This window comes from Liolophura sinensis, chromosome 13 (genome assembly GCF_032854445.1).
Source record: "Liolophura sinensis isolate JHLJ2023 chromosome 13, CUHK_Ljap_v2, whole genome shotgun sequence".
Lineage (NCBI taxonomy): Eukaryota > Metazoa > Mollusca > Polyplacophora > Chitonida > Chitonidae > Liolophura > Liolophura sinensis.
The window spans coordinates 19,159,783-19,187,548 of record NC_088307.1 but is presented as its reverse complement, the minus strand read 5'-3'; the positions used below and the strand labels follow the sequence as shown (position 1 = coordinate 19,187,548).

General features: G+C 37.8%; 1 protein-coding gene across 1 annotated transcript in view; it reads right to left on the bottom strand.

The window, feature by feature from the left end:
- LOC135480201 (heparan sulfate 2-O-sulfotransferase 1-like) overlaps window positions 1–27,766 on the bottom strand; it is a 108,495-nt gene that overhangs the window by 37,107 nt on the left and 43,622 nt on the right. Inside the window, exons 3-4 of the mRNA XM_064759972.1 lie at window positions 18,118–18,288; window positions 16,662–16,747 (exon numbers count right to left, since the gene is read on the bottom strand). Coding sequence (XP_064616042.1) covers window positions 16,662–16,747; window positions 18,118–18,288 — 257 coding nt within the window. The remainder of the gene's footprint in view (window positions 1–16,661; window positions 16,748–18,117; window positions 18,289–27,766) is intronic.

Below are 27,766 nucleotides of genomic sequence, written 5' to 3'. Positions count from 1 at the left end.
CACGTAGGGCCAGAGAGAAAGCCAGCATGAGCTGGACTTGAACTCACACCAACAACATTGGTGAGAGGCTCCTGGCATGCTTACCCCCTCAATAGTTAATGGGTATGAGAAAGAGTGCAAAGTCAGGGGAGAACACACAGTGGCCTTCGCAAATACTGTAATTCTTCAACTTTTTCACATGTTTGCAAGGTGCTTATTCTATGTTAACTGATGAAATTATATTTTTTGCGAAGCCCTGAAACTGGCCAATCCAACCAATATAGTTTTGTCTCCAAAATCAAATCAAAACTGTGAATAAATTGCACTGAAAGTTTGAGAAATTAAGGTAGTTCAATCCTGACTAAGCTCAATAACATACAGTAATGTCGCTACCAAACCCTATCAGTCTAAAATCAGACATACATATGCTGTATTTTTCTATTATATCTGTCCACAAAGTGAATTTTTAAAAACTGATTTTTTCGAGTAGGACCTTCAACAACATGTCCCTTCCACTTTAATCAACTGTCATTGCTGTCAGGGCTACTAAACTTATCCATGTATGCCTTAATTCTTCAACCTTTTTGCACATGAAAGAGCAATTTTCAGTGACATTTATGCACCTTCTTCATTTGCTTTCAGAGAAAAATCTTCATTGGTTGGGTTAATCAATTTCAGAACTTCACATTAAGAGGGTATTTTTATCCGTCCACGGAGAATCATGTTCTAAGAATAAGCTTGAACACACACCTTGCAAATGTGCAGAAAAGTTGACAAGAATTACAGTACATCATTTTTAGCATAAAGCAAAAAGTGTTGAATTCGGGTCAGTATTTGACGCTTCTGGTTTTGTGTTAAGCGACCACTGTTATCAAGGAACCAATGACCATACTGTATATAATCATGACTTAACAAGTTTGAAAGTTTGAAACTGCAGCTGGAATACAACGGTGTAGAAATTTGACAAGGTTTGCTTTGTTTTTTTCATTATATCTATATGCATGTATATAAATATATATGTATAAACTTATAGTGAGGGCAGGAAGTTCATTGTTACTGCCAGGATCCACATACACTAGATGTTCCTGCCAAATTCAGATATGCCTTCTTAAACCCGAGACAGACAGACACAATTACCAACACAACAAAAACCATTGCAGATTGAGGGCAGATAAACACGCCCCCCCTACCCTCAAGGAAAGGGCACAGACACCCATGCTCAGGGCAAGCCAGAGCAATCCTACCGTGCCCCGAGCACCAGGGAAAACATTCCCCTAAAGAAGCACTTGAAGATGGACGATTAAAAAAAAGGCCAAGTCTCGAAGAGTGTACGAATCCCGTAACAACATTGGTACAACCTGTATATACAGTGGTTGGTTTGCCCACCCTAGCGCACAAACAAACAAACACACGTCCCGTGACATAGGGCAAATTACTGACAGTCACACTGGGCCACACCATAGAAAACCAAGTCTTAATGTGTTCGCCAGAAATCAACACTGTTGTGTACATCTTTATTGCTCTATTCACTGTACGGGTGTGGAATGTTTTACAGTTACTTAGGCAATACTATATTACCCCTATTTACTGAATTAGCAATATTGCTCTATTCACTGTATGGGTCTGGAATGTTTTACAGTTACTTAGGCAATACTATATTACCCTATTTACTGAATTAACAATATTGCTCCATTCACTGTATGGGTCTGGAATGTTTTACAGTTACTTAGGCAATACTATATACCCTATTTACTGAATTAGCAATATTGCTCTATTCACTGTATGGGTCGGAATGTTTTACAGTTACTTAGGCAATACTATATTACCTATTTACTGAATTAGCAATATTGCTCTATTCACTGTATGGGTCTGGAATGTTTTACAGTTACTTAGGCAATACTATATTACCCTGTTTACTGAATTAGCAATATTGCTCTATTCACTGTATGGGTCTGGAATGTTTTACAGTTACTTAGGCAATACTATATTACCCTGTTTACTGAATTAGCAATATTGCTCTATTCACTGTATGGGTCTGGAATGTTTTACAGTTACTCAGGCAATACTATATTACCCTATTTACTGAAATTAGCAATATTGCTCTATTCACTGTATGGGTCTGGAATGTTTTACAGTTACTTAGGCAATACTATATTACCCTACTTACTGAATTAGCAATATTGCTCTATTCACTGTATGGGTCTGGAATGTTTTACAGTTACTTAGGCAATACCATATTACCCTATTTACTGAATTAGCAATATTGCTCTATTCACTGTATGGGTCTGGAATGTTTTATAGTTACTCAGGCAATACTATATTACCCTATTTACTGAATTAACAATATTGCTCCATTCACTGTATGGGTCTGGAATGTTTTACAGTTACTTAGGCAATGCTATATAACCCTATTTACTGAATTAGCAATATTGCTCTATTCACTGTATGGGTCTGGAATGTTTTACAGTTAGTTGACAAACTCCTATTTCTCCAGTCAGCAATATTATCATATCTCTCAAGTCTGTAGTATGTATTTCATGTAGATATACACCATTTATGCAGTCAGGGGTTTACTGTCCACCTCTAGTTCATCAACAATGCTACAAGCAATTTCTTTATTTCTTTTGATAAGAACTAGATAAAAATCCACAAAATGTCAATGAAAACATCAGTAAATGTACCCACTCTCAAGTTTTATGAATGATTTCTGAATTTAATCTAACCTAATCCTGTTCAAATTCTTTACTTTCAAATTCTGTGAACCAAACCAGGTCTAAGTGTAGCTAATTAACCCTTGAGTATGTCTGTGAATGCGGCCCTTACATCAAGTCAAGGCATCTTAATTAATAGCAATGGCCAGCACATGTCAGTCTACCATTTCCTTGCATAGCTGACATATAGCAGGCTGCTGGAATGATCTGGCAGACAGACGAAATTAAAAGTTTGTTGGTCTGTGAGGCTGACCACCTGGTGGTTGAGAAAATCAACTCCGCCAATAATTAATGGGTCCCTAACGAGTTTGAGCCTCGTTACTGCGCCTGAGCTATTTGTTGGTCACTCATGTCATGTACTAGCCGACAGCAGCAGTACCACAAGGCCAACCTAGATCGGTTTTATGTTTAACACAGAGCAAAGATTTTTGTTGGCACTGTGTTAACTTGAGGAGTAAAACAATCAAATACAAAATAACATCTCACAAAAAGAGAAATGCTAAATTCTACATCTTTTGTAAAGACCACTAAAATGTGATTTAGTTCAATCAGAATTAGGGACTGCTGTAAATCAATGAGACACATTCCACTTTTTTTCTTTTTTTTTTTCTTGGAATTTTGAATTCTAATATTTTAAAGCTATGTAACAGTTTGCATTCCTCCCATGATGAAATTGGAGTTGCCTAACACGTACATGTATGCCTTCACACTTGTACCACAGTGTGGAAGCATCTTCAGTGATTTTCCTCTCAATCACCTCTGGCCGTCTGCTTCACTGAAACAGCGCCCCTACAAATTGGAGCTGACAGCTGCAAGGATAATGCTGATAAGCAGAACTGGCCAGAGGAGATGTGTGTGGCAAATCTTATTTAGTTGGTAGCCTAACAGAAACAGTTAACTGGTAAAATTGCTACTGGCATCCAGAGATAACACAATATGCTGTTAGACATTGCTGGAATTCATAACAATGAAGCTGTCAGGCTGATACAATCTCAACCAAGACTCCCCTCACTTCCAGCACATCCCTCCCCCACCCCCACATAAAGTAATCCTTCTTGAGCCCAAACTCTCACACTCAAACCCCCCACAGCTATTAACAACTTGCCAATTACAACTTTTCCACATGGCTGATTTTGCTTCACTATGCAAATCTTATAAAAGTGAATTTAAATTATGTAAATTCTGTAACACCGTTTCTAACCCTTTTCCAGTTCTCCAGTGCATAATTTCTGATAAACTCAATACAGTGTAATGAGTTTGTAAACAGCAGCCTACTTTATGCAATAAGTTAGTAAAAAGCTGGGCTTGTTATAAAGCAAATTGTTATAAAGAGATAATTCCTTTACAAACCAAACTCTCAACAAAACAGAACTCAAACTGTGGTTGGCAGGCTGCTTTGCAGTAAAGGATCAGTGTACAAACTCTAAACTTCTTAGAGCAAACTATTTTAACTGTAGCTGTGCTTGAATTTTTGAACTGTTTAAGTCCTAAGACATTTGATAAATACGGACCCTTGTGTATAGCATTTACATGTGATGGCTTAGATGTGCTGGGGTTAGGCTGAGAGGGAGCTAGGGTGGATAAATCATCAGAGCATCCTTTAAGGCATTTGGTCTGACAGCTTCATATTGTTGTGAATTTCTGGGATGTCTTAACAGTCATCCGGGGGGGGGGGGGCCCAATCTCCCAGCATATGTCTTACACCGCCTATACACTAAGTCCTGTGCCCATGCTTACGCACTGAAACCAATGGCTACTGTTCTTTACCTATTAAAGCAAATATTAACTAAACAGACAGTGAAATATTTAAATGTTACACAGTCACTGCAATCAAAGCTTACACTATATGTACAACCTAAAGGCATTATTTGTATCTGTGCCGAAGATGCAAAAAACTTTATCAGAATTTTTTTCTAGATTCTCCACCTTTCCTTCATTACGCATATCGCATATCATTATAACAAATAATTCAATTACCAGCTCAACTGAAAATGTGTCCCCTAAATTTTCCACAATGTTGTTCTTGTAAGCATGCGCACAAAACACACAAAATCACTGATTTAATGACCTGATGGATTTTAAGTCTATAAAAAAAAAGCAAAGAAAAAAAGTAAGCACATGTATAAGGTATGTACTACAAATACACTGAAGCTTAATGGCTGTCCTGCCAATAAACAATTAACTAGAAATCAGAGTTAAAAAAAAGTTAACAACAAAATACCTGTACAAATACTCAAGAGAGAGAGACGAAAAAAAGAAGCTAAAATGGAATGGTAACTGAAGGAATGCATCTGGTAAAGAGTACCTCCCTGCCAAGATCCAAGGCCACAAATAATCAACTCTTGCTGGGACTATGAACATGCAAGCCAGAACTAAATGCAAGACACTTGTCAAAATACACAGGGAATCCAAAACTCCTGCAATAATAACGAAGATCTGAATTCCAGGCGGACTGCCTCCAAAACCCATCTCACTCTCCGAACCTGGGAAACATGCCTTCTTTTGGGTCTGTGTTTTGCTCTACTTTGGCAAATTTCTGTTCCTTGACGGCAGGTTTTCAACATGAACGTCTCACCAGGGACACAAACTTTAGGATTTGCTGGCTGCAGCTCCAATGGTGTTGTCAACATGGGAATTTCTGCTCAAAACGTGTTAACATTTTTCTGAAGTAGCCAAGCCCACCCAAAGAAAAAGTAATCCAAGACGACTTCAATTGTTTTTATCTGCTTAAATGCGGTAAAAAATATTCTGCACAACAAGTACATGTCCTTGAATAACTTCTAAATTATTCCATCATGAAAATACTAAACAGAGTTTGTAAGTCAAAAATAACCCTAAATGTAACACACACATCTGGTTCCTTCAAGAAATATGTATTTATCGGAGTTATTTTTTACAACATACTCTGGAATAATTAAATAATGAGGACAACTTTTTGGGGTGTTGGGAAATCCTGATACAGTATTAACCACTACAATCACCATTACCATTACCATTAACCATTGCTATCACAACTACCTCAAAAAGACACAGGGTATGTCATGCACATCCTGACTTCAGCCTGCTGTCTAACCAATGTGATTTTGGCCAACCCAAACCCCCCCCCCCCCCACCACAAAAAAATCAGCACAAATCCAACTGAAATTTTGCTGCTACTTCAAAATAGCCAAAATAATTACCATACACAAAATATCAGCCTCGTCTGTGCATGTGTTACCGTTCAAAATCTGTAATCCAGTTCATAAAAATTCATAAAGCCAGTCACGTTATAACTTTAGAACCATTTTAACACAATGAGTACAACATGTATGATTGATAGTCACCGAAAGGCAATCGTTTGAGCTGAGCTTGGTAAAACCATAAAATTAGATCTGATTAGCAAATATGGAATTTTTGCCAAAAATCTCCAGTACTGCTTCTTTAGTAATCACATTAATTAGGGGCCTGCTTTCATAGTCTGTGAAATCATTATTCTCAAGAAATCCTCAAAACTGACGAGAGTCTAGGGTGTAGAATTTTATGTTCAGGATTTTATATTACAAAAAGCTTTCCAGGTTTATAAATTAAACTAGAATCCAGATTTTTTGGGGAAAAAAAAACATTTCCAAAAATAAGAAACAGTCATTATTATTAAGGATGTAGATGTTTAGATGACATAAAAAGATACATACAAAGTTTCAGCGAAATTGGTGCAAATACTTCAGCATGGACAAAATATGTGTACGTGAAAATTCACTTTATTGCACTAAGTGCCTGAACCGGAGTAATTACCAAAATAATTACCCAGCTGTAATAAAACTTAAGCATGCCCAAGTTTAGATGATAGGAATGATGTATGCTACATTTCACTGAAATATTTTCAGTAGGTTCTAAATACATGAAAAAGGGCTATTATCCTAAGTCCTAAATGGCTAAAACAATTACCCTATTGCTATTATACTTATCCCTGCCCTAGTTCAGATTACAGTAAAGGTGTGTTGTACGTTTCATCAAAATTAGCACCATAGTTTGGGAGGAGATGCAGGAAAAAAATTGTGTGTATACAGACAGACAGACAGACAAACGGACAGACAAGGTGATTCCACAATACCTTCCCCTCCCTGAACTCTGTTGAGGGGGATATAAAAATTAAGTGAGTGAGTACACGATTAGCTGGGAAATTAAATAAAACTACAAACAATCAACTGATTACAGATAATAACCACTTTTATGTTTTAGCACAACACACAATGCTGAACTGGTTGATGGAACTGAGCCATTAATGCCCGAAGACTATAGAGAGGGATGAGGGTGCAATTACATAACATACACTTCAACAAAAACAACTGCATATTTGTTGAAGTGGTTTTGAGTAGACAACACCTGTAATAAATTAGAAGTATACTACTGTGTATTTATTTTGCTGAGTTAAAACAGCAGAGTATAATACACATGAAAGCACAAGTATCAATTAGAACAAGAAAGAGGGGAAGTCTTCTTGTATTTCATGAAACACAGCAGCGTAAACACAGACGGTCATGGTATTTTCACTTGCGTTTCAAAGTGGTATGCCAATGGTTTGAGTATGTATTTATACATACAAACAATAGTTTGGCTGCGCCTATATTTATTTACTTATTTATTTGATTGGTGTTTTGCACCATACTTCAAAAAATTAAACTTATGCAATGGTGCCCAGCATTATGGTGGGAGGAAGCTGTGGCTTTAAGCTGAGAGGTCTGTCAAATAAATTATGGGTGGTATCCACTGGGATATTTTCGCAATGTTCCACCCAAAAAAAATTGGCCTTCGTCATGTGGTAGAAATATTCTTGAGTATGGCATATACCATCAATCAGGTAATTACATAACTGCACGTTAGTAATATTTATTCTGAAATGCCAAAAGACCAGCACCCCAACTCCTTCTTCCTGGGTAATGACCTACATGTGCAAGTGGCTATAAGTGGGCAATTAGCAAAAAAAGTTCACTAGAGGAAATATTGGACATGTACCTGTCAATTTCACATGGCGACAGGATCCATGCAAAAAAAAAAAAAAGAAGAAAGCAAAAAAAGAAAAAAAAAAACAGAAATACAACAGATGCTGGTTTTATCCACATGTCAATCAATATCAGATCCCATTTGTAACCAAGCCGGCTCTTAAATGTGATTACATTGGCTTTAATCTGACAACAGAGTCGCAACAAGAGATCAACACATGTTTAAAATCTGTTATGCAAGATCAAATTTCTGAAACAAGAGCACATGCCCATTGTTTCTGTACAGAGTTCGACTTCCTGAATGATCAAATGTGAAAAGCCTCTGGAGGTAAATACATAATGATGAGAGTTAGCATTGATTTTTTTTTTCCAACCAGTGGAGTAATGTTTCAAACATCTCAGTAATACATGTAATTCTAACCAGGTGTGTACAGCAGAAAATGGAAAACAATGAGAATCACACGAAAAACAAAGAGAATCACATGAAAAACAAAGAGAATCACATGGAAAACACATGAAAAACAAAGAGAATCACATGAAAAACAAAGAGAATCACATGAAAATCACATGAAAAACAAAGAGAATCACATGAAAAACAAAGAGAATCACATGAAAATCACATGAAAAACAAAGAGAATCACATGAAAATCACATGAAAAACAAAGAGAATCACATCAAAAATAAAGAAAATCACATCAAAAACAAAGAGAATCACATGAAAAACAAAGAGAATCACTTAAAAAATCACATGAAAAACAAAGAGAATCACATGAAAATCACATGAAAAACAACTCCCAAACATTCCAAATATATTTTACATTCCTTGTAATATCAAATTAGGAACTATTTTAAGGCCACACAAATTTAAATTGTTGTTAAATTCTGTTTATTTTGAATTATTTGTTAGACTGGTGTTTTACACCATACTCAAGAATATTTCACTTACACAACAGCCACCAGCATTATGGTGGGAGGAAACTAGGCATAGCTCAAGGGAAACCCACTACCACATTTTTGTTTTATGGGCAGGATAAATCTTTTTTTAAATGTCAGGGAAGGTTATAAAAATAAATATAAAACTTGATAAACCATCTATTTTAGGGGTATTACAGCCATTTTTCCCATTTAAAGAAATACAGAAACGATGGCGACTAGCTGACAGTGGAGATAGGATTGGCTGGGTTAAACTATGCAGCTTTGGTCACGCTTGAATAAATCTGCCATACCTAAAATTCAGCTTAGGCCTGGTATAGCCTAGATTTGCCTACCTCTAACACCAGCCAATCAGAACTGTTTCTATATTCCTTTAAGACATTCTAAGATGTTCTTATGGAGTATTGGTGGTCCCTTCCACTGAAATTCATGTAAGACTACATAAAAGAGTATCACTGACTGCCTACTTCTAGCACGGTCCAGTGAACAACTGGAGAAGTGGAATGCAGACAACTCTTTTGTCTGGGAACGGTACTGAACGTGGATTCGTGAGACCTTGAGATAAAAAGTCATGCACCTTAACCTGTTGGCTGTGATCGGCAGCCAATTTCAAACATTTGAAAGTTGATTGCAGTTTTTCATCAAGGTCAGTTTAAGTTTAATAATAAACGGATCATTCATGATTGGTCAAAAGAAAAAACACCAACAATTCTCTTAAGACTTTAGGAGTTAAGTCTGAAGGTGAATTAAACAAACTGCCAGTTAAATCAATGGCAGGAGAAGGGAGAAAACGGGAAATGTAATTACAATTCCTACTAGGGCAAAACGGGGGGAGGGTGGGGTTGGTTTATGGGAAATACAAATAGCCCTGTGCATTTACACAAAAGTGATATGTACGGGAATTCGAATCAGAGCTGGAAATTGAAAACACAAGCCTCTCAGCACTTGTATGTATCGCTTTCGCAGCGATTGATTTACGGGAGCTGAGTGGTTGCGAAAGCCAGGGCCACATGAATCATAGAATATTACAGGAGAGGCATTTTGGTCATGAACATGTGTAACGAGAGACCAAGGGCGTCAGCCGAATGTGCTCCGATTTCCATAACTAATCATGAGGCCAGTCACAAAAGGCAGCCGTCCAGACCTTTGGGGACTAACAGATGAACATCGGTAGAGCTAAAAAGAAAAAATACTAATTCCACGTCGATCGTTTTATGGAACTCTTCTGTTCTGCCATTAATTCAGGCCGATCCTGTGCATAAATAGTGACAGGAAAAACATACTAAACCACAGCTCCTCGACAAAATCCAAAGAATTAAGATGGCTGCTTTTAGTAATTGCAGTCAGCAAATGAGTTCCATTCAATTTGATGGAGAGTGAAAAAAACTCTAAAAACACAGATCATTATCTGGAATTCTGCCCATTGTTCACAAAAATTGAAAAAGAAGGATGATGTTCTGTAGGTGTTAACAAAATATAAATGCCTGTGTGAGAAATCACATCCACACCAAGCGAATACATGCAGAGCTGCACAATAAACGATTCAAAGTCATGATGGAAAATCATGCACATGTATGTCCAACAAACTTTGTACAACATGGGGGCAAAAAATGCAATGTACATCAAAATTTTATTTTTGTTTATTTATTTATCTGATTGGTGTTTTACGCCGTACTCAAGAATATTTCACTTATATGACGGCGGCCAGCATTATGGTAGGTGGAAACCGGACACAGCCCGGGGGAAACCCACGACCATCCGCAGGTTGCTGGAAGACCTTCTCACGTACAGCCGGAGAGGAAGCCAGCATGAGCTGGACTTGAACTCACAGTGAGAGACTCCTGGGTCATTACGCTGCGCTAGCGCTTTAACCGACTGAGCCACGGAGGCCCCCATCAAAATTTTAACTGGCAATACTGGTAAGAAAGTTACCTATCAGTCAGCAAACTCAGTTACCTTTCTTACTCACTTAGTTTTTCAGATGCATACACAAAAGCGTATATATTGATGTATCAAAGGTTCAAATTTAATCAAGACCAGGAATGTGTACAACTATGCATAGAGTGAAATGTCTTCTCACCAAAGTTGTATGTTCCAACTTTTATACATTATCTATTGCATACAACATTGGTTTAATAGTTACTACACTATCAGTCATAACAGCCACTGACTTTAACACGAAACAGAACCAGATTAACCTCTCCATCTAAACAGATACAGCCTACAAAAATAAAACCACATGCCTCCAGCAGAGATGTATAAGCCAGAGTGTTGGCCATTTGCCACAGTCAATGGTATGTGCCACACTCCAAGCTGTAGACCAAATCAGAAATACAGCCCTATAATAAATCATACCATTGTGCCGTGGTTTAATACCTCAATATTCCAAGGTGCTGAACTCTCTTAATTAAGGCTCTCTGGTGAGTCGTTTACCATACAACCATATTAAAATCTCCTGAGACAAAAGTCGATTGATTCTATTTCTGCTGGTATTTTACAACCGAGACAGAGCGAGTACCTGCTAAAGAGTCATTTTATTGAACTACACGTAGCTAAGTGCGAAAAACCATTTATATGTTGTGGCCTTAGTTAGCAGCAGAAGGGTATCATGCAGTCTAATTATAGAAACAAGTGTAGAAAACAAGTACTGACATAAAATCAGTCCAAATAAACTGCATGTACAAGGAGAAATGGAAACTTGATGTCCTGAGATAAAACGGTCTACTCGGACACTGGGAACACTATGCGTAAGGCCTAGTAAAGTCAAGTATGGGTTTACGAACTTCAAGCTGATACACCTGAACGTCAATAATGATGTTTTGATGATAAATCTTAAAGCAAAGCCATAAGCAACATGCAAACAGATAATGCATGTATCAGTTATACAAGAGAACCACTGTCAGTTCGGCTTGGAGCCCAGTCATCATTGCACAGAAAACAAGTAACCCACTGAAGAATGTCCAAGTTTAGTTCAAGTGAAATATATGTAAAATGCAGTATCTATTTATTTATTTATTTGATTGGTGTTTTATGCCGTACTCAAGAATATTTCACTTATACGATGGCGGCCAGCATTATGGTGGGAGAAAACCGGGCAGAGCCCGGGGGAAACCCACAACCATCCGCAGGTTGCTTGCAGACCTTCCCACTTACAGCCGGAGAGGAAGCCAACATGAGCTGGACTTGAACTCACATCGGTAAAATGCAATAATCTGCCTAATAATGGTAGCTGCAATAAAATTTAATGAGTCTGAAAAATACAAGTACACAGAGAACAGAAAAGTCTGTTTATAAGAAATAGCTTGAAATTCCACTTCGAAAAAAATCAGACATACATACATATATCTGAGTAATGCTCCTGGAATCAATGCACTTTTGGTGCCTTCCAACAAAATTGGCGTGTTTTCGGTTACCTAAGTTCTGAGTTGAACTACTCTGCAATCAGTCTTTTGTTTGGATATTCATATGTGTCTAGAAAATTCCTCATTAAATTACAGACGAAAAAAACATCTGTTTTAAACAGTTTATAAAAAAATATGGAAAAAAGGCTTATCTTATATACATGTAAAAAGTTTTAGATATATACACGTCCAGCAACAGGAAAAAAAAAACAATGAAAAAACTTTTACCAGACTGTATACTTGCTCTCCTGATAAATCTACGTGCATGGTTTTAGTTGCTGTCAAGGTCGATAATGACATTTTACAAAACCAACAGGCTATTGTCTTGGGCCATTACTCTAAGGCGGCTGTTGGAGCAGATAAAAGATTCGGCTAAACGACACAAATTGTTGACGTAAATTCGCAGCGACGCCTGGCTTAGTCTAATCCAATCAAAGCCCCCAGAGTTAGGTATACACCAGTAGGATGGCCAAGAGCTTCTGGTACTGGGGAAAGTTTGTGGGAGTATAAAATCTGATAGCGTTTAAGGTGGGAGTAAAAACACCGCGGCGCAAAAATCACCAAATGCAGATCCGCTCTCCGCGGAAGACATTTCATCCCAGCCTTTCAATTCAGGTGCTAATGGGATTCTGCCCAAAGGTCACTTGGACAAAAGTTTTAACCAAATGGCCATCAACAGAAAAAGGGGATCAGCCCGCAGTGTACAAATAATGTGATCCGCCTGCCTTTCATGGTGCCTTGGTATTTCTGATAGAATTAAGTCATAATCAATAACGATTCGGCCCACTCAGTACAGCTGTAACAATCTTTTCTCGGAGCACTATTTAAACCAAATGGCTAGGGAATGTTACTCGGCTATCAATGTAACAGCAATGCCAATCTGTTCAATGCTAACTTTACCTACAAGCACTATAATACAAAAACCCCAGACGCCAGTACACATATAAAACTAGAAATGCTTACAGTATCACAGCTTTCAAACAGTGGCCATGAATGGTTTCCAGTCTATGCTTCAGCACAGAGCAGTTTGTGACATGGCAATGTTTGTAACAGTTGTTTAGCCGCAAACTGATGCTGGTGGAAAAGATCAACAATGCGCTTTGGGAAATCATGGACAGTTAACTTGGCAGTTCAAAAATATCCACAATATGACTAAATGAATATGAGATTCAATGAGATACCTCAATGAAAAGTTTCAATGAGGTACCACATGGAAGTTTCAATGAGGTACCCTTTCCAACTTAATAACCAATTATGCAGGAGTACTACATTACTAGTAATGTACGAGTACTAGATTATTGGTAATGCAGGAGTACTACATTACCAGTAATGCAGGAGTAAGTACTACATAGCCAGTCTGCCCACAAATCGTCATCTCAAAGGCAGGAATGAACATCAGCCTACACTGCTTCAAAACCTTTGTTACTTTAGGCTGGAAAGCATCACAGAAAAATCCTGCTTCATTTAGAGCAGGGCCCCTGTCTTGAAAATGTCTGGGTTCAAAAGGTCAGCCAATCATGTCCGTAAATTCCATGCCCTAAGAGACAAAAGTTCTGATTAGGCTCCATAAGTGCGCGAACTAACAAATATCATTTCCTGTTATTTTAACAATTAGTTACCAAAGCCAATCGCCTCGCAGTGGACATTGGCACGTTCACAAAAGCAATTGCTGTGGACGATTTTGGCAAGCTACCCAACAGTATCACCTGTATCATTATTGCTGCAATGATATCTGGCACAGACTTCCCTGGTGTGTATGTTTATTCTGGTTTATCAATTTGGCCCATAGACATTTGGGTTAGACAAGATCAGACAAATGATGGCGACACAGAAAAAAATAAAATGGTCGCTTTTGGATCAGGAGCAGACGAACCAAGCGAGTTGTCCTCGGACAAGACAGATAGCTCGGTAATTATCCACTATCACTGAAATTGATCGCTTTACATGATTAGTTCTGTCACGAGCAATATTGATTTGACCAAAGCTCCGCATGAGCTCTGTCCAAATATTGACACATGCCTATCCCAGGACGATGTTTGACAGCCAGATCAAACTCTTGGACTGAACCGTCCCCATTATACACTTCGCGGCACAACCGTTGACCGTTTCTTGATCAAATTTCATCGTTCATCGCTATTTCACCAGCTGTCTCTGACCCTCTATTGCTTTCCCATCACAATCTTGGCCTCTTAGAGGGGTTGGAAAAGCACCCTTTTCCCTTGTCCAAAACCCCTTTTTGTTGGACAACCCCCCTCTTTGACTATTAAATGACTCACATAGTATGCAAGACTAAGGCTTCTTGAGAGGAGTTCAAAAACTGTGCCGGACAGAAAGAAAATTACGACCGTATTTATTCTGCAAATTGCATGGTTCAACCATTCTGCTATAAAAGCAACTCTGAGCGAAGGGAAACACTCCAGTCCTTTCTGGAAGGGGCTCTCCAGTTTCTACTGAGACCGGCCACAAATCACATAGATAGCACGAGGTTTCCACGGTGATTCATGGCGACTGACTGCCTCTTTTCTTTCCAAGATCATTTGTCACAGAGTCTGTGATTGGCTGATCATGATAGCAATGAACAGGATGGTTTTAACATTGATGAAGAAACTAGCCAAATTATCATACATCATTGGATTCGAAGTGGAAGAAAAAAAGCGAAGAAAAAAACCAAAAAAAAACACGAAAGCATAGTTGTCAGGAGCACTGAAATAGGTCAGCAAATTAGGTTCACTATTTCCAACACTATACCCAAGTTTTCCCTGAGGACTTTCCGTGGAAAAACAAGACAGAAAGACAGCATAAATATCTGATCACTGTGTTGACCCGAATATACATGTATCAAAGAATGAAAAAAAAAAAAAAAAAGTTTCTCCGCAGCGGAAAAAAAAACTTTGTCTACTAATTGGACCATTGATTGATCTGCCTGTACGAGGTTGAATCAAACCATAATCCCAATTCCAAGGAAAAACATCAAAACGATCGACAACAAGAAATGCTTAATGAAGAATTTGACAAGAAATGAAGCCTTTTTCCACTTGTTTCAGAATCTAACACTCTCTGCAGAAACACCAATCTTTCATGGAGGACATGACAAATACTCCATGGCTGGTTTAAAAAAAAGATCAAGCCGCACTCTTCGCGCGTCCTTCGTCGAGAGGATGGGAGGTGACCATCAGCGCAGTAGTATTAATGAGCCCGTGATGTGCAGCCATGTTAAAATACAATGGAAACACATCAGTGCAAATATTTGGTTAAAGCGAATGTAAATGATGAGTTGAGGTTAATACCATTAGAAGTGTCAGTAAAAAAAAAACAAGTAATTTTCAGTGAAATTCAAGGTTTTTTGTGTATTATATACAGTCATGTTTAAGAATTTTTGCTACACCAGCATTTAAAATACATGTACAGTAGGATAAAATAATGTGCACTTCTGCTTATAAAACAGCTATATGTATTCTACTCTCACGCAGACTGGTGGAGAACAAAATGTGCTTAAATGATTCATAAAAGCTGCAGTTTTTGTTGTTTTTTTTTTTAATTCCTTACTATGCAGTTCATGACCAGTTGCAGCATGTAAAAGCACAAAAAAAGCTTCTCCGTCTTGTTCTGAGAGCTAAAAATGGCTTTAATCCACAGTCTTCCTAAAGCTTCAGTGGTCAGTCCGGAAATTCAGTAGCTTGTCATCAAGCGTGTGGGTGATGTCAAGGGTGATAGCTGTCAAAACACGTCCGCAGGGCAAGAGTCTGAATCGCAAGGCTAAGAGTCTGAATCAGTAACATTTTAGTAGCTTGTCTCGCATTTCAAGTATGAACTTCATTCCTGACAACATCTCTAACAAGCAAGTGACGGAAAATGAGCACAGTGTAAATGTGATTCTTCAACCCTTTCGCATGTTTGCAAGGTGTTTATTCAAACATATTCGGAAGGCATTATTCTGTGTAGTCTGATAAAATTACACTTCTTGTGAAGCCCTGAAATTGGACACTCCAACCAATGTAGTTTTGTCTCCAAAATCAACATCAAAGTGTGCGTGAATTGCACTCGAAGTTCCTCTTCCATATGCTAAAAAGATGAGGAATTGGGGTAAAATAGTGGCGTAACTAATCATGGTGGTGGGGTTCCCACCACGTATAACATTAATCTTCTTTTTAGAGCCACTTTTCTGGAATCTTTAAGTGTGCCATAATGAGGAATCAAGACCACAACGAAAATCACAAACATCTTATCTGACTGCAACTGATACAGCAAAAACAAAATCTAAGGTTACAACAGCTGTACAATGTATTTTCAGTGGTGTTTCTTGTGATCGTTTCTTGAAAATGCAACAGTGATTTCATTCAGCACTCTCAGTTTCCTGAATAATCACATTAATTAAGCCAAATACTATTTACGTCAAGTTAATCAAGTCAAAAAGCAATCCCCACCGATGGCTTAAAATGTTTGTTTCTAATCTGAGGTCAATAATATCATTGATACCCAATATTGATACCCTTTGGGATATGGAATTATTAGTGTAACATCACATTTTCTAGGAGACAATCCAGAAATTTAAGAGCCTTTGGACTTTAAAATGTCACTACTGTGCTGTTGGCTGTAAAGTTACATAATCTGAAAAAAGATTTTGGTATTGTCATCCAAAATCGATGCAAATGACTTACCTGGAGAATTCCAAATAAGCTAAATGTCCATGATACATTGCAGGCTTTTTTGACTCCCATGTAGAAATGTTATTTACAAAGCGGAACTGAAAAGAAATGAAAAACTAATATATATCCCATACAATTCAGTCTCCCATTCACTTCGTTTGTGCTTTGTACATGTGTGTATGGTGTTCCTGCCGGCAAGCGGGGCGGGAAGGGGGGTCGGTAATGGGCTGCCTTCCACTACCCTGCCTCACCTGCTGGTTGAGACAGTTGCGGACTAAGCAGTCATATTTGCCCCTTGTGTAAGTGCATAAAAGTTTCTATGTATTGTTTTTGTTTGTAAAGGCTTTGGGGAAGAACATTTTTGTAAAAATTGACTGAGTTAATATATGATTATATTCTAAGGATAAATTTCTGTCAAAGCATGAAATAAGCCTAGAGAATTTTTGAGACACAGGACTCCCATGGCATCTCTGTGACATGGAACCAATCACACAGTAAGACAGAGCAAATATGTGAAGCTTAAAGGACACACAAAACATACAGAAGTACCAAAGAGTGGCATAAAATGGCTTTAAACTGACAATTTTTCTAAGGCCCCAATGGTCAGTCGGCTGTGCTGACATCAATGGTGATAGCTTGTCCAAAAACTGTGTTGGGGGGAGGCGGAGACTGTGGGGACCATGGGGTGAAATGCTGATTTTGCGTTACTGGTACATGAACGTACATCGACGATGTCATTTATTAATATTTCGGATCATTGACGGAAAATATGCACGAAAGAGAGGAGATATTAAGATTTATTTCTAATAAAGGGCACTTTTTCCCCCATTTTTTTGACATATACATGTATCTTTCTTAACTTTCCGTAAAGCCATATTCTTTGATTTATAGTATGTTTTCATGTATCACTTAAAAAACAGGAGGAAGTATGGGAATACGTAGTAGGTATACATAGTAATTATCTTCTGAAAACAATTTTATGTATTCAGCCTTTTCATTGGATTAACGCTTGCTTACAAGATGCAATTTGTGCACCAGCATGCAAATTATTTCTCTCACAATTTACAACTGAGCCATGTATTCATGAAGCTTGTTTGACATTTTGTGCTTTTAGCAAGTAGCAAGATGATTCCAAGGCCCTCTTCTTTTTATTGTGCACTGTCTGGCTCAAAATCACTAATCAACTATGAGACACAAGCCGTGGTCAAAACAGCAAGAGCTGGATTTGAAAGTGGTCAAGAAGATGATATTTTTTTATTTATTTGATTGGTGTTTTACGCCATACTCAAGAATATATCACTTATACGACGGCGGCAAGCATTATGGTGGGTGGAAACCGGGCAGAGCCCAGGGGAAACCCACAACCATTCGCAGGTTGCTGACAGACCTTTCCATATATGGCCGGAGAGGAAGAAGAGGCTGACAATTACAGCAAAATTTAACATTAGAATAAAGCAAGGCCTTTTACCTGGTCAGAAAGCGATAAAATATGTGAATTCTTCGTGACGTTGAGATGAAGTACATGGTACCCGTTTTTGGAGCAAAGCTCATAGGCAATCCCGGCAAAGGAAGTACTCCCTGTTTTGGGCACTCTGTTATAAATTATTATCATGTCATCTCCGGCGTCCAAATCAGTGTCCTGTCAAACATATGAAAAATCAACATTTAATAATCAATAAAACAACCAACAACTGACACATCTATTTTCTGGGAGTCAAAAAGTCTCATCAAACGGATGAAGGATCAACACAAGAACCAACAACTGATATTCCTTGTTTTGGAGAGTCAAAAGTCTCATGGAACAAATGACAGATCAACAAAAGAACCAGAAAATGATGTTTCTGGAGAGTTAAAAGTCTTGTCTAACAAATGGCAGACCAATATATATATATATATATATATATATATATATATATCTGCATGCTTCAGGTTTTATGGCATACTTCAAAATGTTTCAGTCATATGACAACGATGAGTCATTCAGAACGTGTACTATATACAATGTGTCCTCTTGAAGTAGGGTGAGTTCATGCCGCCAAAGTGCCGAAGGCAACAGACATGGCACCAGACACATTCACGTTATACTGACAGCAGGCCAAACAGTCTTTTTTCCTTGCTCTAACAACTCAGTACTGAGTGCCAAGCAGGGCAGCAACAAGTACCATTTTGAAGGTCATTGGTATGACCTGACCCAGGTATGATCCCACATCCCCCGAATAACCCGGTAATCAATATAATATAAATAATAATATATACATGTACAAAACTGATCTGACCAATAATGGAGAAATAATAGTTTTAACATTGAAGATTGTACATTACAAAATATTCTCTAAAAGTGCACTTTTCTTGGGGCAGAACTTTTACCATGTCATATACCAAAACAATTTTTCTGTGACTTGTGTAATTGTTTCATTTCTCCATCTCAAACCCTAAAATTCACCCAACTACAAACACTAAGTTCTCAAAAATGGTCCACAGGAACAGGAACATTTGGTACTGAGAAATAATCTAGTTTTAGGTGGTGTAATATGTATACATGTGTATATCAATTATATATGAGTGTAACATGTCATACAAACGTGGTAGAGGTCTTTGGGTCTACAGCAGAACCTCAGTTTATTTTGCTCCGCTCATAAAACTGACCGCCATCGTGTATTTATTTATTATTTGATTGGAGTACAATAATATTTCACTTACATGTTCTGTCATCGTGTAAGTGAAAAAAGCCATCAGGATGGCATTCAACAACAACGAAACATAAAACATATTGCACAAATTTCCAAGAATCTGGGAACACATTTTTTTTTAACCCACAGATATATCTTTTGAACTTCAAGAGCGAGTCTTGTCCAAGCTGTTTGAAGAAGTGGAAATGGCAGCGATTGCGAAACACGAACAAAACAATACAGATATCAGGCGCCAATCACAGCTAAGCTTTTTAGCATAAAACTGCAGTTGTTATGAAGACAAGAAAAAATCATATTGACAATAAAAACAAATTAGGCAGAAAATATCTGAGCCGTCAATCATACTAAATGTCGGGGTTGATTTCAGCATGGACTGCCAAATGGCTTTATAAGAAAACCCTGATCAATAAGCAGACTGCAGCAGGCCTAACCTGGACCAAGATAAGCAGGCAATGTCCACAATACAGAGTTATTCCAGGAATTTATGGTCGATATTTAACAATAAAATCAGTATTTATCACCATGTCAGTAAAGTTTAATGATTTATACATGTTTGTTATTATCTTCATGAGAACAAACATGTCATAAAAGATTTATGGACATCCTCACGAGTAGATGTACAAACTGATCTCTGCAACAATCCAAAAACTTCAAATTCTATGTGCAAAAAAATAATTATATATGCTTGGGTGTTTACTTTGACAACAAAAAAAAATCATTATAAATGGAACGACAACTTGTGTTGCCAATTATAATCTGTAGAGTTACCCATCTCAAGTTTCACTATTTACAACCTTGAAACTCTTCAACCAAGACCATGAGTTTTTACAAAGCCTTTGAAGATTCCAGGCCTTTAATTTATTAAAATAAAAGTTTTATGATCAAGCTTGGCAGTATACAGAAAACCTTCCCTGATGTTTTAGCTTCGTTATAACACAGAGGCCAATTTGTATTTTTTTCTTAATTATAGCCAAGGTCTAATCTAGGATGATTTTGAAGCCCATTTACACGTATTCGATTTGGGTATTCATTAGTTTGGGCGCCCAAAAAAGTAATGATAATTTAAAAATTTTGTACATCCAAAATACAAGTACGTGATTTGCAGTCTGGAATTGGAGTTCAGAGGCTTCATGATTTTACTTGTTATTATTTGACTGTGCATATCCGATAGCTTAATTTTGACAGTTACTGCTGATAATAACCAGAAATTTTAGTGTTTTAGACAAAAATCTACACAGTATATGCGAATTCTTAACAAAACCTGGTTTGAGACTAGAGGACATGAAGCAGAGTGAACTGTATAGGGGCAAGTAAAACAGCAAATGCTGTTTTAATTCTCAAACATTAGACAATATTGTTTTATATTTTCTACAGCGGGGATGAGAAACTCCTTCAAACAGACGAATGTTAGAACACATTGTACGAGAACCCAAACTTGGGCTTTGACAGTGTAGCCATTTTTTCCAATTGATTTGTTTATTTACTTGATTGGTGTTTTACGCTGTACTCAAAGATATTTCACTTATACAACGCCGTCCAGCATTATGATGGTGGCAGGAAACCGGGCAGAGCTCGGGGGAAACCCACAACCATCGGCAGATTGCTGCCAGACCTTCTCACCTACGGCCGGAGAGGTAGCCAGCATGAGCTGGACTTGAACTCACAGCGACTGGATTGGTGAGAGATTCCTGGGTCATTACTCTGTGCTAGCGCTAACCAACTGAGCCACGGAGGCCCGCTAATTTTTTCCATTAAAATACCGGCTGAGTCCGGTTTTAACCCAAGCCATTTTCCACAGCAATTCCAATATCTCTTAAACACAAATATCTCCTCCTCGTATCTCATCCGCATTAGAAAAACAACACCCACAGCCTGTTACATCACTGCACCCAGGGCAATAAGTGCATAGCCCCTAACTCTTTATCAGCCGCCTATTGCATCACCCTTTGGCCCTCAAGTTCCCATTCCCAGCCCACCCTGCAAGGAACACACACTCTTAGCTCTTCACCCTATATTTCTCGCCCTGCTCATGGTCTTAGGACCTCCCATGGTAACTGTCTACCCTGTCAACAGCCCCAAGATGCTGCTGTCTGATACAGCCTATGTGAGTGACAGCTGGTGGGAAGCTGCCTTGTCTATTACAGACCAAAGGGGAATCCCCTGACAGCATTGCAGTCTGGTACTGTTACGTAATACAATCATTCTCCCAACTGACACGCATACATGTAGGTTTCTGTCCACATTTCCCATGGTGTTTAGTCTGACATATTGCGAGGGCTTTATCTCGTAGTATGTACAAAAAAAAAATCACATATTTTCGAGAAACCATTCAGTTCATAGGGTAGTGGAAGCTGCAGCGTAGACAATACAAATTCCCTCACTGCTGATTTGTTCCATCAACACGTTGGGTTTGACAGCATCCGCTAAATTCACATGTATAAAATGAAATGAGTATATCTGAGAAATAAATTATCATTTTTTTTTTTTTTTTTAAATCCAAACGAAAAACAGGAAACACCGAAATGTTACATGCTGTAAACAGCAGGAAATGATGCCCAATTCGGTCACACAATATGCATATGCACGTGACGTGCACTGACACCTGGCCTTAGTACGCATACCTGGCCCAAGTACGTATACTCTGGCAAGGTAAACTGTACGATTAACAAATGGCTACATGTACATACCTTTAAAATGACAACACTAGATCAAATGCATGTTTGCATCAACAAAGTCTTCCACACAAAGTTTTTATTAAATTAGTTTTGCGATGTTGCATAACCAAGATATCGCAGTAAGTAAGTGAACGCGGGCAAAATTTTCCATTGAGAAAGCCGACTTGAGCATGCTGCCCTGTTATCAATTTAACCAATCAGACATGGGATATTTCTGTAGCACTGAATGCACCTGATTCTCCTGATATTGCGCCGATACTGTTTTGCCTTTCCGACACCCATACATGTATGTGCCTGATGTTGGACATGACATATCCCTTGGCCTTGTAGGAATTCCACATTAAAAGTTGATTAACCATTTTAATGGTGCGCAAACGCATTCAGGCAAAAAAAAAAACAAAAAAAAAAAACAGGATGTGGCCTTTTAGGTCTGTTTCTATCCATTCCTCTTCCAACATAACCAAATTTATATTATACTTTGTTTTTTCTTTCAAACTACAAAAGAAAGTTACTTCAATACACTTGAAATTATTCCACAATGCCTTGCAAGACACAACAAAGATTTGCAGTTGTACTTGGCTGTGAATTAAAAAAAAAAAAAATACAAGCACAAAAATAATCAGTCATCCCCACTCCAAGTTGATTCCTAAGCAGACCACAAATTATTAGAAGCATTACGTGGCATTATCACTTCTGACAGTCTGCCAAAGGTGTGCTGTGTAGATGTCAAGTCCACACCTGATAGGTACAAGGTTTATAGCCTTATTAATATAACCTGAACACTGCAATATCACATTTTGGTTCAAGATAGGACCTGAGCCAAAACATGGGGCTGGAAAAACCGACAGCTCGATTAATTTTCATCTAATAAGTTGACTGTACACCTGCGTATTCCGAAAATACATCAACCCTCTATCAATATTGCCTTTTTTTCATTGCTTACGATATTAAGGAAAACCACAAAAAACAAGCTAGCAGCATCTGTTGAGGTTGTCTTAAGATAACAAAGTAGTTCTTTTTTATCAGGAGCATTACTTTACTCTCTCAAATGCAAAAATCAAAAAGCAAGAAAAAGTTCTCAAACACCCTAAAAATGACAACATATATGCTCTCTTAATAATAAGGAAGTAATAGCATCTGCACGTAAATTCCCAATGTTCAAATGAGCTTTCGGTTCCAATGCTGGCATATCAAGATTTCTGTATTTGACAACTATCGATGAGTCCATGTCTAGGACCTATCTGAGTCTGAAACAGCATAAAATACATGTTTTCTTCTTCATAATACATTTTAAGGCCCTGTCTAAAGTATACTCATATGAATTGATAAGTGGGTGCCACATGCGCTCCAGCTTATTCTCAGTGTACATTTATGTTTTGGGTTCTAATCCACCACTAGTCAATTTTGTCTTTTATCTTAATAAAAGAGAAATCATGTTGGGGACTTGAATTTTATCTACATTATTTAATCTCAGATGGTATTTGAATATGTCTATCCTTCATAAACCTGCTAGATATAATCTAGACTTATCAGATCAACTGTACCAATAAAGAAAGAAAAATACACTGCCAAGACACTCACAAACATGCTTGAAAGAACAACCGATATGATCCTATAAAAAAATTAAAGTACTGTATTTAGAGTTTGGCCTGTAAAAATGCATTTTCATACGCACATAAAGCCTTAAATATGACACTTTTTGATGCCAACAATTAAGAAATTAATACAATTTTTCAAAAACTCTCAAGCTGGATCAATTTATCAGAATCAAGTAAAGTGTGTCACTTCATCAGTGCTTAACTTTTGCTAATTGCAACTGCACACAGAAATGAAGTTTTGTAATGATAATAATACATTCTTAACAAAGAGATTCAATAGGCCTGCTCTGAATTACTTGATTATTCACAGACAGTAACCATGACATAACGCAAGACAATTTTTGATGAGTGAAACTACGATACATGGACCTCGCCTATTACAATGTTGTTATGTTGGTTATGTCACGACAGAGACAAATATTCTCTTGCCAACAAAATGTAAAAAAAAAAAAAAAAATTCAACCATTGACAGTTGCAGATGTCAAGATATCTAGAATGAAGTCCATGTTTTTCAGCTTAAAAGAGTTTAGTGAAGCTGTCTATTGTATTTAATTAGGGTCAGGATTTTAAAATTGCCTCAATTGATAATAAATATCATGACATTTTCCTAGGCTTTCCAACTTTGTTTACATAATTAAAATCTGTTTTTAAAGATTGATTTTCAACTAATTTGTTCTGCTTAAACTCCAAAACTTGTCATTAGTAATATAATAACTGAGGTCCCAACTTACCAGAGTTCAGACAAAAAAAAAAACTTTTAACGCACCTTTTAACAAGAGAGCAACCCCAACGGAGGTAATTTGATGTGGCCCTACTGGTTCAGGGCCTATCTTCACTGAGCTCCTTAATGCACCATCGAACATATAGTGTACAGGTATATGAACACATACAACTAATCAAATAAATAAATAAACACATATGCAAAATGTCTGTTGCATGTACATGTATATCAGACATACATGCTCATGTACATGTATACCACACATACATGCTCATGTACATGTATACCACACATACATGCTCATGTACATGTATACCAGACATACATGCCATGTACATGTATACCACACATACATGCTCATGTACATGTATACCAGACATACATGCTCATGTACATGTATACCAGACACACATGCCCATGTACATGTATACCACACATACATGCTCATGTACATGTATACCACACATACATGCTCATGTACATGTATACCAGACACACATGCCCATGTACATGTATACCACACATACATGCCCATGTACATGTATATCAGACATACATGCTCATGTACATGTATACCACACATACATGCTCATGTACATGTATACCACACATACATGCTCATGTACATGTATACCAGACACACATGCCCATGTACATGTATACCAGACCACACATGCCCATGTACATGTATACCAGACACACATGCCCATGTACATGTATACCAGACACACATGCCCATGTACATGTATACCAGACATACATGCCCATGTACATGTATACCAGACATACATGCCCATGTTACATGTATACCAGACATACATGCCCATGTACATGTATACCAGACATACATGCCCATGTGCATGTTTACCAGACATACATGCCCATGTACATGTATACCAGACATACATGCCCATGTACATGTTATACCAGACATACATGCCCATGTACATGTATACCAGACATACATGCCCATGTACATGTATACCAGACATACATGCCCATGTACATGTATACCAGACATACATGCCCATGTGCATGTTTACCAGACATACATATCCATGTACATGTATACCAGACATACATGCTCATGTACATGTATACCAGACATACATGCCCAAGTACATGTATACCAGACATACATGCCCATGTACATGTATACCAGACATACATGCCCAAGTACATGTATACCAGACACACATGCCCATGTACATGTATACCAGACATACATGCCCAAGTACATGTATACCAGACACACATGCCCATGTACATGTATACCAGACATACATGCCCATGTACATGTATACCAGACATACATGCCCATGTGCATGTTTACCAGACATACATGCCCATGTACATGTATACCAGACATACATGCCCAAGTACATGTATACCAGACACACATGCCCATGTACATGTATACCAGACATACATGCCCAAGTACATGTATACCAGACATACATACCCATGTACATAATCAGGATTTCAGATTTGTGTCAGCACTGTGGCTAATGTGAAAAGATATTATCTTACTGCAAAACTGGTATACTAAGTATTACATTTACTCTAATTACTCCCTAAACATGTCCGAACATTTTTGTTTTGTTTTTAAAGTTCTCACTACCATATTGAAAACCTGAACAGCCTCGTATTTTCACCTTGTTCTTGCCACGATATGGCTGAAACATTGCTGATGTGGCATTAAGCAATAATCAATCAATCAATCATTCATTCATTCATTCTAAAAACTCCCACCCATTCCTACTAACCTGAAGTTTTGGGGGGATAGATGTGGAGGGTGCAGGTTTATGGGGTGGAAGTTTGTGGCCAATTGGACTCTGCACCAAATGCCCTTAACCCTGTGAAAAACCTTTCGACCCAAAAGCAAAAAATCTACAAAGCCATTTATGTAGGTTGAAACCCTTGGTGCTTCCATGGTGCTTCCATGCGTCTCATAAATTAGTTCAAAAAAAATTTCAAGTGGATGAGATGGCATCCTGCAGAGCTGGGTATAATTTTCTGCTACACCATTTTCCCCTCCCCTCCATTTTCCTCTTTGACCTCCTCCCACTCCCCACCCCCACCCCCCACCCCACCCGCCCCCTTCTGAAGTGGGGGTGACTAGATGATTTATTTACCATTTCTCTGCTGACTGCCTCTTTTCCATTTCATTTCAATCAAATCATCAAGACGTTTTATTTCCTAGTCGTTCACTTTGAATACTAACTGGCTGCCTTAATGTTCTGAGAATATATATGTCTTTAAGGTGTACTTTGATTGCCTACCACTTTGTATCAACTTTTTGTGTCTTTCCTTCCACTTTTTCTTTTCTTCTGTCTTTTGAACTTTGAACAGCCACAAATTTCGGCAAAGTCAACATTGATGGTAAATGCCAATTGTTTATTTTGTCTTGTGAAGAATTTAGTCCTTGGAAAGTATTTGGTTTATTTATTTGTGGTTTATTGCTGTAGAAATGAATTTTTTACACCTATTTGTAACATGGTAGTCAGTTTTAGGGGTAGAGGAAACCAAAGTGTCAGGTGTAAACCATTGACCTTTGGCAAGTTACTGATGATCTTTCCTACATATAAACTTTTTCCCTGTAGAATTTTATGTTCTTTTTTACGTGCAATTATGTATTTATTACACCTTCCAAGTCATACTGGTGAAAGACAATCTGCCTCATGATTGCACAAAAGGCCCCAAGAACATTTTCCATAGCTTATTGTCCTAGAGGGTACCACAAAAATGAGAACAACAGGATCATTAAGAAATACCCTCCCAAGATCAGAATTGTTTTTTTGTTTTTTTTTTCACAACTTGTTTTCCTCATGACACCACAGGACAAATGCAAATATTTTCTTTTTGTTACGTGTACTTGTATGACACAGGCTTTCACATCTTATGTTAGACAATGTAAACATCCAAGAAGTGTTTTCAACACACTATTGCCCTTAAGACTACGTGATTAGTGAATTGAAGCTGACAATTCTTCAGGATTTCCCTATCCATGGCTGGGATAGATCAAACATCTTGTGTTTTTAATAACAACTGTAGGACAAGTATGACTGTAGGGTTTTCATTTTGAATTAGATTAGGAGGTCAAAGCTCAAATTAAAGAAGAGACATCTGAATTGAAAGCAATTATGTCACAATTACTATTGCTGTGAGTATCCAAAGTAGCTGTTTACAGACACATCTTGTGAAGCATTGTTAGAGGCTGCTATCTGCCCTTTTTGAATACCCTTCAGTATCCTATACACCATACATGTTGAAGGGTATAAACGTACTATAGTTATAATTTCAACTATTGTAATTCTTCAACCTTTTCGTAAGTTTGCAATGAGTTCACTGAAGCATATTCTGAAGGCATTATTATGTGTAGACTAAAAATAAAATAATCACTTTTTGTGAAGCCCTGAAACTGGCCAATCCA